Source organism: Lotus japonicus, chromosome 1, assembly GCF_012489685.1.
Source record: "Lotus japonicus ecotype B-129 chromosome 1, LjGifu_v1.2".
NCBI classification, from domain to species: Eukaryota; Viridiplantae; Streptophyta; class Magnoliopsida; order Fabales; family Fabaceae; genus Lotus; species Lotus japonicus.
This window is the reverse complement of record NC_080041.1, coordinates 11,163,155-11,178,421: the sequence shown is the minus strand read 5'-3', so window position 1 is coordinate 11,178,421 and position 15,267 is coordinate 11,163,155. Positions and strand designations below refer to the sequence as shown.

At 36.5% G+C, this 15,267-nt stretch overlaps 2 protein-coding genes across 9 annotated transcripts; both read right to left on the bottom strand.

The window, feature by feature from the left end:
- Positions 1–3,919: 3,919 nt before the first annotated feature.
- Positions 3,920–6,434, bottom strand: LOC130731598 (RGG repeats nuclear RNA binding protein A-like). Of its 8 annotated transcripts, none has more exons than XR_009016758.1 (7): positions 6,297–6,434; positions 5,763–5,918; positions 5,609–5,662; positions 5,125–5,313; positions 4,549–5,008; positions 4,345–4,478; positions 3,920–4,113 (listed from the first exon to the last, which is right to left on the bottom strand). XR_009016758.1 is itself a non-coding variant. In XM_057583878.1 (6 exons), the coding sequence occupies exons 1-5, from the start codon at positions 6,417–6,419 to the stop codon at positions 4,751–4,753; spliced, it is 780 nt and encodes a 259-aa protein (XP_057439861.1). In that variant the 5' UTR covers positions 6,420–6,434; the 3' UTR covers positions 4,500–4,621; positions 4,721–4,750. The 8 variants fall into 8 exon arrangements, 3 of the variants coding, with proteins under 3 accessions (XP_057439861.1, XP_057439860.1, XP_057439862.1); XR_009016756.1 differs by having other exon boundaries at positions 3,920–4,478; positions 4,549–4,621; positions 4,721–5,008; XR_009016757.1 differs by having other exon boundaries at positions 3,920–4,475; positions 4,549–4,621; positions 4,721–5,008.
- Positions 6,435–9,731: 3,297 nt separating this feature from the next.
- LOC130733586 (uncharacterized) lies at positions 9,732–15,053 on the bottom strand. The gene is made up of 7 exons (XM_057585807.1): positions 14,520–15,053; positions 13,001–13,862; positions 12,242–12,521; positions 11,894–12,001; positions 11,375–11,653; positions 11,074–11,217; positions 9,732–10,219 (listed from the first exon to the last, which is right to left on the bottom strand). The coding sequence occupies exons 1-7, from the start codon at positions 14,812–14,814 to the stop codon at positions 10,037–10,039; spliced, it is 2,151 nt and encodes a 716-aa protein (XP_057441790.1). The 5' UTR covers positions 14,815–15,053; the 3' UTR covers positions 9,732–10,036.
- Positions 15,054–15,267: the final 214 nt, after the last annotated feature.

Genomic DNA, 15,267 nt, shown 5'->3' with positions numbered 1-15,267 from the left:
ATTGGATTAGCATGTATTTAATTTTCCTCTTTAATAGAATTTTCAATATAAGATTTAACTTTTACATGAACAAAAGACCGAAAACAAAGATTGAGTTAAGAGGGCCTAAGATTGTTATAATAACCATGATTTTGTGCTTCTAAATAGTGCTTTGATTGCAGTTGGACCAAATGACAATTTTGGCCACTTCTTTTAACCAAGGACCCGGACATAAAGCAGTAGTAACCTATCTTCATTAAAAATAAACTGATGACACAACATGCTACAAAACTAAAACTCTTAGCAAGATCACATAAAATATAGTCTAAAGTGTGAAGACAACATAAGACATACATGCTTTGACCCGTGCGATACACGGAGGATTTTTATTTTAATTTATCGCGTAAATTTTTTAAAATATGTGTTGTTTTTATTATATTTATTAAAATATATTTTAAGGATAAAACGAAAAAATGAATTTTATATATAAGGAAAAAAATCGTGATGAAACTGCTAAATATTACATACATGTGCTACCATGATAATTCTGCTAAATATATAATCAACCTGATTACAACTGATAGCTTTAGTGGTTGGAAATCCTAAGCCCACAAAAGAAAGAAAGTTGAGAAAACATGAAAACTTGATACAATTTATAGTTTTTCTATATCTTGGTACACTTTACAGCTTTGTGAAGTTGGATGTACCTGCAGTCCATGAAATATTTCCAGCATTGAAAGCTTAGGAACATGGGCAACATCCACAAACCCAGCCTCCTCACAAAAGTGTCAGAAAAGCATGTTTTTGGAGCGCAATCAGTGGACCAAGATTCTTGACCATAAAAGATGGATAAAGTAGTTAATAAAGAAGTTTACCTGATAAACTCCAGGACCCCCACTTCCTGATCATCTCCACTTGTGTTCATTACACGCAGCAGAGGAGCGGAACATGTATAAAACAATAGTAAGGAAAAATAGGTTTTTTTAATGAGATAATAGAAAAATAAATATAGAAGCAGATGGCATTACCTAAAGGCACAAAGATGTAAATCAAAGAAACAGAAAGCAAACCTTTTTGTCAAGCGAAATCTTGCCATTAAACATTCATCCACCATTGTTTGGTCTTACTCCGACAACTCCACCTGTCTCAGCGTCAAGTACGAAATGAGATCAAATGTGACCATTGTAGGATCACGCGCTTACCACTACGCCAAAACCAATTGGTGTTAGTGAGGGCGCAACGTTATTTCTTATAGCGTAGCAGACAGCGCCCCGTTTCGAATGCTACCTGCAGGCAGGATGCTGGCCCACCTGGACCCAACAATCCCCCCCCCAGCACCTGCCAGCCAAACTAGCTGCACAGCATGCCTTCCGTGGGATTCGAACACGGGACCTGGCTCTGATACCACTTGTAGGATCACGCGCTTACCACTACGCCAAAACCAATTGGTGTTAGTGAGGGCGCAACGTTATTTCTTATAGCGTAGCAGACAGCGCCCCGTTTCGAATGCTACCTGCAGGCAGGATGCTGGCCCACCTGGACCCAACAAGAGATCATCACAGATCAAGATCTATTCTGCAAAGTGCCATTTCATATGAAGAATATGAGAAAATTACTGATCGTGATTCCGCCAAGGGCATCTTTGAATCCTTGCAGATGTCTCATGAAGGAAACAAGAAAGTGAAAGAGACAAAAGCGTTGTCTCTAATCAAGCAGTATGAATCCTTCCAAATGGAACCTGACGAATCCATTGAGGATATGTTTTCCAGATTTCAGTTGCTCGTAGCTGGAATAAGACCCCTCAGCAACAGCTACACCACTGCGGATCATGTCATGAGGATCCTTAGAGGTCTTCCTGAAAGCTGGATGCCTTTGATAACTTCCTTGGAGCTAACTAGAGATGTTGAGCAGATGAGTTTGGAAGAACTCATAAGCATACTGAAGTGTCATGAATTAAAGCGTGCTGAACATCAAGATCACAAGAAGAAGTCTATTGCCTTGAAATCCAAATCTGAAAAGGCTAAGACTCTCCAAGCTGGAACAGAAGAATCCGAAGAAGCATCAGAAGATTCTGATGAAGATGAGCTGACTCTGATATCCAGAAAGTTCAACTGCATCTGGAAGCACAGGCAGAGCAAATACAAAGGTTCATCAAAGGACGAAAAGTCAAAGAAGCATTTCAAACCAAAGAAAAGTCTGATGGTGACTTTTGATGAATCAGAATCAGAGGATGTTGACTCTGATGGTAAAGTCCAAGGACTTGTGGCTATTGTCAAAGACAAAGGAGCAGAGTCAAAGGAAGCTGTTGACTCTGACTCAGAATCAGAAGGAGATCCAGACTCTGACGATGAAAATGAGGTATTTGATTCTTTCTCAACTTCTGAACTTAAAGATGCTTTGTCTGAAATTATGGATAAATATAACTCTCTCTTGACTAAGCATAAAAGGTTGAAAAAGAATTTCTCTGCTGCCTCTGAAACTTCTTCTGAACATGAGAAAATCATATCTGATTTGAAAAATGATAACCATGCTTTAGTTAATTCTAACTCTGTGCTTAAGAATCAAATTGCTAAGTTAGAAGAAGTTATTGCCTGCGATGCCTCTGATAGTAAGCATGAATCTAAGTATGAAAAATCTTTTCAAAGATTCCTAGCTAAAAGCGTAGATAGAAGCTTAATGGCTTCTATGATCTATGGCGTAAGCAGAAATGGAATGCATGGCATTGGCTATTCTAAACCAATTAGAAATGAGCCCTCTGTGCCTAAAGCTAAATCCTTGTATGAATGCTTTGTTCCCTCTAGTACCATATTGCCTGACCCTGTACCTGCTGAAGCTGCTAAACCTCCTCTTATAAAAGGAACTTTCTCTATGTCAAAATATCATGCTAAAATTCCTTTATATTATCCTGTTGAAAGACCCAAAGTTGTCAGAACTTCTGGGCTAACTAACAAGAAAGGACCCAGAAAGTGGGTACCTAGGGATAAGATTATATATGTTGCAGATATCTTCAATAGGTCCATCGAAACTCCAACCGTGGAACCTGGACAGTGGATGCAAGCAACACATGACGGGAGAAAGGCATATGTCCCATGATCCAAAACTTGAACCTGAAGGTGAAGTTGATCTTGGAGGCATCAGTAGAGCAAGATTTGGTCAAGGAATCATTGGTTTTTGATATGAACCCCTCTGTTGATATTCTGAACGCTATTCATGTTAGAATTAATGATAAGCTTGACTCTGACAAGTCAAAGCTAGCTGAAAAAGCTTGCAGAGATGAGCATGACCGTTTCAGAAAGAAACAAAGACTCAGAACTTGACGAACCAGAAGCAACAACATCAGAAGATGCTACTACAACTTCTGACTTGCGTCATCAGAAGAAGAGTAGGTTCCTAGCTTCTCATTCTGAAGTATCTGAAGATGAAATTTTGTCCAGAACGGAGATGTCACCAGAACCACACTTCTGCTCTCATCAGAAGATATGCTAATCAGAAGCCAAGTATCCCTTGGTATTACTTCTGAGGGGGAGTATTTCGTCTTTTACTCTTACTATTTTTTTTTTTTTTACCTTCATTCTTTTTGCTTATGACAAAAAGGGGGAGAACTTATAGTATCTTGACAACTCCTATATTATTTAGCTCAGAATCTAGATATTACTAACGTTGATATTAAGTACTAGATTCAGGGGGAGCTTAGCTCAGAATCAAGCACGAGTCTTGGATTCAGAAGGAGCAAGATAAACTATACACATCAGGATAAGTTTTAGCTCTGATACCACTTGTAGGATCACGCGCTTACCACTACGCCAAAACCAATTGGTGTTAGTGAGGGCGCAACGTTATTTCTTATAGCGTAGCAGACAGCGCCCCGTTTCGAATGCTACCTGCAGGCAGGATGCTGGCCCACCTGGACCCAACAACCATAACACAGAACATGCACCAAAACAACACCAACACATGATTCCTCATCAACATGAATAATATATATCAGAACTAACTAAAAGACAGGGAGAAAAAGAGACATCCTTAAACAATCAGACTTCAGAGAGAATGGAAGGAGTGAGGAGTTTGTATTTGGGTGCTTCAGTGAGAAGCTTGTCATAGCTGGCTTGATCCTTTTTCGATCCCTTGCTCCACCTATGGTTAGCACAAATATATGACCTTTATACCACACACCCCATCTTTCATATTGCATAAATCATAACAAAAATTTATTCTTTGTAGAAAATGATTGGTATCAAATTTTTTATGTGAGCTCTGACACCCATCATGGATAATAAAAAAAATCCAACCGATTACTCCCATCAAGAGATATTACATTAAGGGGAGAAAAAGAAACGAAACCAAAAAAAAGAGAGAAACGCAAACCTTCTTCTTGGCACCGCCAGATTTTGCAAGCAAGGAGGAAGGTGGAGGAGCCTAGTCCTGAGTATTGGAGATTGAATATATAAAATAAAATTTTGCTGAACCATGGCGTGATATATTCAGGCAAACATTATCTGCTACAATAGGCAAACTCATATGTTTAGTAAATTATTTTGGCATAAAACAAACAATGGAAGACATACTCACATGAAAATAGGACCTCAAGAGAGACCCACAACATCAGTAGCAAAACATAATTTCAGAACTTGAGAGATCAAACCTTCATCAATAATAACATAATTTCACTCAATGCAGAATACAAAATGAAACGAAAGGAGAAAAAATGTTGAACAAAATGTAGTGGAAGAATTAGACTCACCCTAAAATTGCAGAGAAAAAAACACTATCATTAAGAAGGAACTTTTGAGCAACCAAAACCTACTAACATTGACCTCATGGGGGGTGATTCACCACCATAATCAATGTGCTGCGGTGTTGAACACCAAAAAAGCACCACATAATCGAGGTTAGGAACGCGGAACATGGAAAAAGGAGCAGCATCAAAACCGTGACACTCATTCAAAGGGTTCACCACTCGGCATTCAATGGTGCTTGCTGCTTCACTCGCCCTCATTGCTTTTAGATGACAGATGAAATACCCAAAATCCTGAAATACCCAAAACAGGAAAATTGTAATTAAGAACAAAAAGAGGAATCAAATGGTGATTTCAAGAAGTGGTTGTTAATGGGAGAAAATGGAGAAGTGAAGTTTGGATCTCATACGTTTCCATCGATGGTGAGAATCAGAGGAGGAAAAGGACGACTTGCTGGATACACCGCTGTGCTCCTCTTCACCCTGAATCCATGCTGGTATCGAAGACAGAGAAGCCACCAGAGGTGGAGAATCAGCTTGCTCATTGATCCTGTCGCAATTCTTGGCAAGGGAGTCATTTTCATTGTTGTGTTGCTTACCTTCATTTTAATGTCTCTTTTAACAACTTGGTCAAAAATATTATCACTTCATTTTAACCCATAATATCAATAATTATGACATCTACAACATACTAAAAGATTTTAAAACCCAAAATTGGTGTTTTCAATTAAATCAATTGTTGTTCAACAGGTTATCAAAAGTTAGACTATAATCAACTCATAAGCTTTCAAAACACAATTATTGAAGGTAGGTAATCGCCATAATCAAGGAGACTGGCTCGTCATGAAGCTTAATATAATAACCAATTATGAACCAAAGCCTAAAAAATCCTACCTTCTTTGATTTCTCCTTCTCAATAGCATCTCTGCGCTTATCCTTGTCAGATCCCTGGACAGAAATTAAAGGTGTAAAGACATATTTATAGGCATCAGTTCACTAATATAATATAAACTAAAAGTTAGAATGGTGAAAGGGAGAAAATTCTTACCAATTTAGCAAAGATCTCATCATTGTCTTTCTTGTGGGAAAGTGGCTGCATGGATTCAAACTCCTTTGCATCCACCTTTCTCACTTGAGTCTTGAGTGCTTGCAGGACTTTTCTTTTCTCTTCCAGCACCTTCTCATATTCTTCCAGTGTCATCTCCTATCACAGTTTAGATTGCATTTAGAGAAGGACAAACAGAAGCCAATAGAATATAAATTCAACATGTAACACTTAATTCAGAAACTATATGAGCAAAAAATAATACATGCAGATCAAGTCTCTAACACTTTCAAAAGGTAAACAAACACTGAATGAAAACATCATTTCATAATCAAGAAAACAATGCTGAGCAAGAGTTTCTTTCTCGTAAAGAATCCCATGCAATTCATAAGATGAACTTATGACCCAAACTGAACTTGAATGATTTATCATTCAATCAAAAGACACAACTCTCCTGTTAGTCTCTAGATAATGAAAGGCATAAAATTCAGAAGAAGCAAAATCAAGATCAATGGAGAAAGCTTTAAGATTATTAACCTTGTCCTCAGGCTCCTTTTCTTCACTTTCATTAACAGGGCTTTCCTTGTTTCCATATGCTGCCTCTTTTTCCTCGGTTGCAGGCTTCTCATCACCCAAATTCTTCAAAAAACTCTTCCCCATGACAGAAATTAAAAATTCCAAACCTGCAAAACCTAACATGATTAAAATCAATCTGAACCCCCTTTCGTTCAAATTAAACTGGGTCGAACAGATTTTCATAGTCTAGAGGGGAAGGTGACAGATTCAGAACAGAGAAAAAAAAAACAAACAAAGAATCTGAGGTGAAACCGCAATTCTGCCAAGAAGAAAATAATGTTAAGCCGTGCACGCGATTAAAAGCCCTAGAAGAATGAAAACAGATGAAAAAGGAGAATCCAACTCGCGATCTGTTATGAATGTGGTCGATTGGGTTTCTCCTTCAAGCCGTCGTTGTTCACTGCTTCTCCGTTGGCAGCAAGAGCAAGCTCGACGAACATGGGGAAGGGCTGAAGCGTGATTCAGCGAGAACTTTATTTTAGAGACTTTGAGAGTAACGGCAAGGAAGAATAAACGCTAGAGACGAAGCGGCTCCAAAATAGAAACTCACGGTTAGGGATTTTAGAGAGTCAATGATTCTTTTTAAAGAAGGAGATTGCTGGAGGATTTGGATGGCCAAGATTTGATCCGTAAATAATAACTTAATGTGAATCAATGGCTGAGATTCAATCTAAGTGAAATAAAAGGGACTTTTACCAAAATATCCATGGTCAAGCTTCATTGCCTTTAAATTTATTTGTTGATTGACAGATTTACCCCTAAGGCTGCTAAAACTCTTCCTTTATAGAGTTTATAGATAGATAGATAGATCATGAAGCTAAGTTCACATGTTGGGACTTACCTAAATCTCAAACTAGCTAGTAACTAAAAAATTTATGTAAAACATAAAAGTCTAAGACCAAAATATAACTTATATGACACTTCCATAAATATATTTAAATTTGAAGTATGAAATTCTTAAATTATGTCTATGGAATGAGTTCTAATATGTAGGGTGCACGTACAGTATATATTATCGTACTTCATACAGACATTTAAATAGCAATTTTACACGTGCAGTATTCAGCACCATACTTCAGACATACAATTTAGTGGCGGTTATCCATTTTCGTAATGGAGTTGATGGTCACTCCGAAATTAATGAGTGCTTGATGTCATTAATTGTATTGTTTTTACCCTACCTCCAAATATATTTTTAATGGCCAAAAGAAAATTCTTATTTGAAGGCAGCTAAAGTCAAGGAGAAAGTAAGGGATGGTTGGGGAGAATGTAAGAAACGCGCCGTGAGAGAAACTAATGTAATGGGAAAGGGCGTTCATGATTATATGGAACAAAAGAAATAACATATGCTAATAATTAAGGATAGGAAGCTACATATAGAATACGCCAATGAGAAAAGACAATGTTTGGGTCGTTAAAGAGGATTCAATCAACCACCAAAAAATATATTCAAAGAGGGTGTCCTTGTTCATGTTTTTTAAATTATTGTATCAGAAGTTTAGAAGAGAATGGGTGGCTTCACAGACAGGAGTCAGAACTTGAAAACTGAGAAGATATAGAAAAAGAAAGTGTGATTGATTCAGACTATAAAAAAAAATGAAAGGGTGTATAGGAGGAAGACTAGTGTTCTGTTCTGGTTGTTCTAAGCTTAAACTAGTGGTGATAGAAAATGAAAATAAGTTAGTAATTTGAATATTATTATGAACTTCTAAGTTCTAACATAGAGTGTTATTTAACTTTAAGTATAAAAAAAAATCTTAAGAAATTTTAAGTAGGAGAAATATCGGTATCTTGACGTTCAGAATATGGAATATTATAACATTTTTTTGCTACATCGGAAAACATAGAATATTATAACATAAGGGTATGTATAGAATATTATTTAGTTTTAAAAAAATTTAAGATAGTTTGCATTAATAATTTACTGTTGTTATATATATACCCTAGTTTTTAGTCACATAAGGTAAAACAAAAAACTGATGTCTAAAGCAGTGAATACGATATTAATTAAGTGGCTCGAGAAATAGTTGTACAATTATTATTTTGATTTTGAAGTACAATAATCATTAACTAACAAAATAACTATTCATGATTCTCCCATATACTGTTTTTACTAAATGTAAAGCTGCCATCCTTTTCTCCTTAGAGAGGTCTTAGCTAAGGTGATCTCCTCTTCCCTGATTTATTTTGTCCTTTGTAAGAAGATGCTTACTATATAAAAATCTGGAAGCTAGTGGATGAGGGTTCTTGGCACCTGGTTTGTGTCACAAATGAATGTATTGCTGTATCTCATCTTTTCTTTATTGATGATGTCCTCATCTTTCATTAGGTAATTAATAAGAAATAAGTGAACTTAAATTCTAGTACCTTGGCCAATTTTTGTACTGCTTCTGAGTTGAAAGTCAATTTAGATAAATCTAGAATGCTTTGTTCCAAGAATGTTCATCATGGAAGACAACAAGATAGCTTGATCGGTAATTATAATTGGTGTTTCTATTTGACAAAGCCGCTTGATGCATTTGCATAATTGATAAATAAAGTTCAACAACTTCCAAATGCTGCCTCATATATTGTTCTGTTGATTATATAGGGGATGCATCTTTGAGGAAAAGGTAATGGGACAAAGAAGTGTTGGGTTCAAATTAAAGCTGCAATTGTCAAGTACAATGAAGATGGTGTTGTTTGGTTTTGCAAGTAATGAGCAATTCTTACATGTGTGAGTTTCAACATACACTACTATGTGCGACACCTCTCGCATATATGTTTCCCTTTAAAAGTGCTATCACAACTCTAAAAGAAAGCTTTTATAGTAAGTATAGGTGGTAAGGTCTTAAAATAAGCACTAAACACACTTACATTAATCAAGAACTACAAATGCTTCTAAACAGTACTGCTAGCTATAAAATATATGAAAATTAATACAATATAAAAAAAACTTCTATTTATAATTAATTATATATGAATAAGTGGGTGCAACTCTTCATAACTTCAATGACAAATGTTCCACCAATTGCAAGTGGCGACTTGAATCATGAGTACTCCATTGAATGTTAGTAATTAAGTTGATTAATCCTCTTGAATGTTTGTTTAATCATTGGTTAGCCACTTAGTCTTGATCAGTCCATTCAAATCAACTTACATTTTTTTTCTTTTGGCTGACAAGCCTTTTTTTCCTTTGAATTTCCTAATTCTTGCTCTTGTAAATTGTAACTGGATCTGTTAGAAGGCCCAATTGACCACAACAATGTATATTTTCTCGAAGTTTGGAATTAACGAATGGATGTATATATACTTCATAAGAAAATTATCATTAATAGCACAGGTCCTTTGAAGTTCTAAACAATTTTTTTGCAATGAAACCAAATTATGTTTATACTTCAATAGATGCAGTGAATGTAAAGAAACGCCTGTATTATGCTGACTTGTGATAGAATGTAAAGGGTGACACCAAAATGTTATTCTGGTAATGCTCAAATCCCCCAGTTCATGGAAGGCAAAAATAATGGGCACAAGTTATGTACAAAGAAGAACAAACTCTTAATCAGCAGGTGAAAAAAAGAAAAAGAAAATATACAACATGAGACAATGCATTTACTCTTTGTAGTTGCTTATGAACAAACCAAAATTGTGATTGCAAATTTGCAAGATTCGCGGTATGCAGAAAACAAGCTCATGATGAACATTCCACCAGAGAAACAATGTTACTTGGACTTGTAAACATGGGAAAGCCATGGATGCTTCAGTGCCTGTTTTGTTGTAGGCCTCCTCTTGGGGTTGATGTTAAGCAAGTATTTGACAAAGTCTATGAACATAGCATCAGTGACCTGCAGGTGCTGCTCCAATGATGACTCCTCTGGAATTATGTACTCCAGTTGATCAGTCTCCTGAATATATCATCACTAAACATCAGATGGGAACAACTAAAATGGAATTTGAAAGGAGGATTTAATTTTGCTAATGAAAGAAAGGAAAATTTTTTCTTCTACAATTGATTCTAAAGGAAAAATAAATTTTGCTGAGAAGGTTTTGTGAGTAGCTTCTGAATGCTTCGATTGATTCCGAGGAAAAATAAATAGCATGTTTGGAAATCTTTCTACAATCATTTCTAAAGCCAAAATCAGTTCTAGGAAAAAGCTTCTACGAGTAGCTTTTGGGTGCAAGAATTGATTTTGAGCTGATCCAAAAATGCTATGAGGTTTTCATGTTTAGGGGAGAACTGATTCTAGAAAAAGCTACTAGAAGTAGTTTTTTGTGATTGAAAGATGTGATTTTGAGATATTAATAGTGCGGATCCAATCATGCTATAAGCAAACTAGCACAGATGTAATATACTACCTTTTCGATTACTCTTCTCAATCAAAATATACATGCTAATCCATCTGAGTTTTTCCTAACTATGGACTTTACCTTGTTCATTAATAAAGAGAGAAGATTTTTATAGACTAAATCCACGGCAGAATTTGAAATTAAGCACAATGTGGATTAATAAGATTTTCATGAGCCTCATCCAGACAAAGAAGAAATATTTACTACATTCTTGTGTTAAGTAGATATTAGCAAGCTAATACTTTAAGAACAAGAAGAGAACTTTTTGCTGCTGTTCTTTCAAATAGATGGGTCAATATGACCTGTATTCAGCAGCAACAAGAATACAATTACATGAACAGCAACAAATGAAATATGTTACCTTCTCATAAAAAAGGGAACAGATATGAAGAAATAAAAAAGGGAAACAAACCTCATTTGCGTAGTAAACATCATATTCTTTGGTGAAGTACTTGTGTGTTTCTTTCCCTTTCACCAACATCTCCAGATCAATAGGACCGAGCATTCCAATCATGCGAGCAAGAATCAGCGCGACTGAATCATTTGGAAAGAGCACCTAGAGAAAACTCATAATGATTATTCCTCGGTTATATTAGCTTCACAAACTGAAAATCTGATTAAAATCGATGAAAGAAAATGAAAATTCCATGCAACGTCAAAGCCATAAAAAAATGTACTTCATTAATATCATAGAAAGGCAAATAAGAACATACTTCACCAGAGCATAGCTCCGCCAAAATACAGCCGAGAGACCATATATCGATCTTTTCATCATATTCAAGGCCTAACATCACTTCTGGAGCTCGATAGGATCTGGACTGTACATATAGACAAAGGTTGTCTGTTTGAAAGCAACTGCTTCCGAGATCAATAACCTTAATCTCACACTTTTTGTAACTTTTGATTAGAATGTTTTCTGGTTTAAGGTCACAGTGAACAATTCCCAAGTTATGCAAGTATTGCAATGCCTCCAAACACTGACGAGTAATGACCTGCAAAGAATGATAAAAACAACCCTGATCATCTTGCTTTGACAATTTCTCTATTCATGACAACAAGCAATTCTATTCAAACTGATGAATTAACCATTCGCAATCGACAGGAAATGTGTTAAAAGGAGCCACATATCAAGGTCTTTTTTTTAAACTTATACAATGCAATATAACAACTGAGCAAGTAATCATGTATTCATGTGGAACGGGTAAAGAAGTTATCAGTCTAGCTGAACAAACCTGCAACCTGTTCAATGTAAAATATGCTTCCCCTCCAGATTCTTGGTTGAATTTCTGAAACTCGTACAAGTTTGCTCGCAGAAGTTCCGTCACAATGAATAAATGCTCCTGCAAAGTTATAATTCAAGATAAGTGGCATTTATGTTGTAAGTTAAGATTGAATGGGATGGGAAACGGCATAGGACAAAAAGTTCATCGTATTCCACTCACGACAAGGATTTATTTGTGCTCTTGCTCTATAGTTTAAGGTTTCCTTGTTAATCATGTGTGATTTGCGCAAATACTTGGAAATATAGCTTGAACTAAATGAAATTTCTAAACCTTACATGAACGCTGTATATAACATACCTGATGGTAGAAATAGTCATAAAGACGCAATATGTGGTGCTTATCTGCTGGGTCGTGCTTATTGACAAGTTTCAGAAGCTTAATTTCATCTAAGCTTTGGTCGAAGAAGTCTTTGTCGTTTTTAATAATCTTTAAGCAAACATCTGTTCCCGTCTGAAGATCATGAGCCTGAACAACCCTGCTAAAGGCGGCTGAACCAAGATATTCTGTTATGTAGTACCTGCCAGCCATGACTGTATTTAGCACAATGGGAAGTTCCTTGTTTTCTTCAAATCCAGTCCTGTAGGAGCAATAATGAATGAGAGAAAATTATACTCAAATTCAATGTGTGACTCCCTTTAAATTACTTAGAGCATAAGTAAAGACCCACAGTACATCGAACATATCAGGCGAGAGTGAAATGAGTAAGATTTTACCATTATATCTAACAATTAATGTTCAAAAATACATCATAAAGTCATTCAATAACTCCTAAACTTGACCATCTATATGTGATTGTATGATCATGATTGAATGCTGTCATATTTCATAATAGGAAGTTTGCTCACTTGATGACTCCCATGATAGAAATTCCACAATAAATAAATGTTCCGCGAAGATTATCATGAACTAAGGTAATGTAAGGAAAAAGTTAAAAGGTCCAAAAATTAGAAAAGTAAAATCCATAGTATTTGATTTTAAATCCTACTCTTCTACACATTCAACATCAATTTATTTACCAGCATTGTGATTAGGACACAAGAAGATCGACAAGCAAACCTGTTCTTTCTATGTATGATTCTCAGGTCAAATACTTCATATTCATCCTCTTGAATGTATTTTAAGAGCTCATCATCATTTGGGTCCTCTCCAACAGAAGAAACCTTTGGATCATGGCATTCTTCATCGAATTCTAGATCGTCTCGTGTTTCATATGGGTCAAGTCCATTTGGTAGATCCGTTTCAGAAACCTTGATAGTTAAGTCATAGGGACCCTTGTATCCCTCACCAGTGACATTTTTGGTGTAGTAGTCAAAACTTTGATTCACAGAGTTAATATCCCCAGCAGGCTTCAAATGAAAATCATTCAGATGGATTTCCTTCAAATCAGGGTAGCTGAAGTTTGTAGGATCCCCGCCATAAGAATCTCCTGAACCTGGACGGCTTTTGCAAAATGAAACTTCGCAATTACAAGAAACCGTGTTTTTCTCGGCCTTGCCCTCTATTTCCCCTTCAAACTGGTCTTTGTTATCCACATGGTAGTAACCTTTTGAATAAATCACATCCCCATCCCCTATAGAGGAATGATTACAAAGGCATGCCTTGTCCATGTAACAACCATTTCCTGCTAATTGAAGTTCCTCATAGCTGTGATCAAAACCCACAGAACTGTCATGTTGATTTTCCGTTTCCGCTGTCATGACAAACTTATCTTCAGTTTGACATGTGAAGAAATCCGGCCCTTCAAAATTAGGAGTCATGAAAAAGTCTTCATCTTTTTCAGTATACCAATATGGTTCATTTTGCATTTCAAAGTCATGATAATCACGCGCCGTGCCAAATTGGGATAACCTATCAGATGAAGATTCAGAATCATTCAGAGTCTGAGATGAGGAACGGATTCCATATGGATTGATGAATTCTGCAAAAAGCAACTAGATTTTAGAATGCTCTATTCCCTTACATTACATTGATGAATAACAATTTACTAAGTAGATGTTTGGGTACACAATGAAAACCATTGTGAATCCAAAATCACTGCAGACAATTACAAAAGCTAAGAAAAATTGCTTCTGTCCAACACGATTTTGCCCCTCACTGTGATTTTCCACCGTGTGGACAAACATGCACCAAGCAAAAGAAAGAAGTAACACAATTACCCCATAAACAATGCTAGAAGCAGGAGATTGCCAAATTACACTTACAATAATAGGTCAATAATCAAGATAAACTCAACATGCTATTGAATTGGGATTAAAATAAAACCAAATACACAAATTCAGAATTGGAAGATCAATTAAGTGATCCAAATATGCAAATTCAAGATTGGATGATCAATTAAGTATTCCAAATGCAGAAACTATAAACAGAGCTTTCAAGTGATCAAACTGAACATGGGATGTTTGTGAATTCTGAGCAAAAAGCTAAAACAAGAAAAGCTTTGATAACAAAAACAACAAAAGTTAACAATGACCGTTAACTTCTAACTGTTAAGTTCTGCATTAAGCACAGTGATCACCGATCAACACAAAAACAATTGATTTGAAATTCAGCAGAAACAGAGTAAAAAACAGAGTACCTAAAGAAGAAACACGAGAAGTAGCCGACCCGATGCTCAGAAACCGGTCCTCCGACGAAGCAGAGCTGGACTCAAAGCAGTCTACGACGGCGGCAGGAGTCTCCGACGGCCGGAGCCTAACCGGAGGCGGCGGCGGAACCATGGGGAAGAAGAACTTTTCATAGTCAAAGGATGCCAGATCATCATCGTACATGTTCTTCTCGATGATGTCTTGTCGGAGAGCAGACTCTGCTTCCGACAACCCGTTTTTCCTCAGAAACTGCAACACGGCTTCGACGCCGTTGGGCACCGCCATGGAGAAGAAGAACTCAGAGATGAAGGTGGTGGTGGTGGTGCTGATTGAGCTAGAGGGGCAGTAGCATGTGAATTAAGGAACGAGGGAGGGGTAAAAGTGTAATTAAATCCATGGTTTGTGATGTGCATGCTCTTTTGGTTCCAAGAGAGAGAAATAGAAGAAGATAGTTAGAGAGAGAAATACAGAGATTCTGCTTCTCTCTCCATGACCCTGTTTTTCTGTGTAAGACATAAGCCAAATCAAGGTGTCTATGTCTTTACCAACTTTGGAGAAAATGGGAAAACAGTCAAACACAGCGCGTGTGACGTTGTAGTTGTTCACCTCATTCCTTAATCATGAAATTGAGAGTTTGATTGTCAATCATAAAAATTAAACATACTTTACGATCAGTTGTTTACCACTTAATGTGAGTCTCACGCGCTCAAGTGACCCGTGTTTCTTCTAAGAATTCTC

Bases quoted from the DNA above. Each gene is read 5' to 3' on its own strand.
- LOC130731598 (XM_057583877.1), bottom strand. From the start codon at position 6,419: ATGGGGAAGAGTTTTTTGAAGAATTTGGGTGATGAGAAGCCTGCAACC. The intron at 5,663-5,762 runs GTAAGAATTTTC...ATTTCTGTCCAG, and splicing joins ATGAGATCTTTGCTAAATTG to GGATCTGACAAGGATAAGCG. The intron at 5,009-5,124 runs GTATGAGATCCA...TGGGTATTTCAG, and splicing joins TTCTCACCATCGATGGAAAC to GATTTTGGGTATTTCATCTG.
- LOC130733586 (XM_057585807.1), bottom strand. From the start codon at position 14,814: ATGGCGGTGCCCAACGGCGTCGAAGCCGTGTTGCAGTTTCTGAGGAAA. The intron at 12,522-13,000 runs GTTTGCTTGTCG...TTGCTCCTACAG, and splicing joins ATCATACATAGAAAGAACAG to GACTGGATTTGAAGAAAACA. The intron at 11,218-11,374 runs GTATGTTCTTAT...AGTTTTCTCTAG, and splicing joins CGGAGCTATGCTCTGGTGAA to GTGCTCTTTCCAAATGATTC.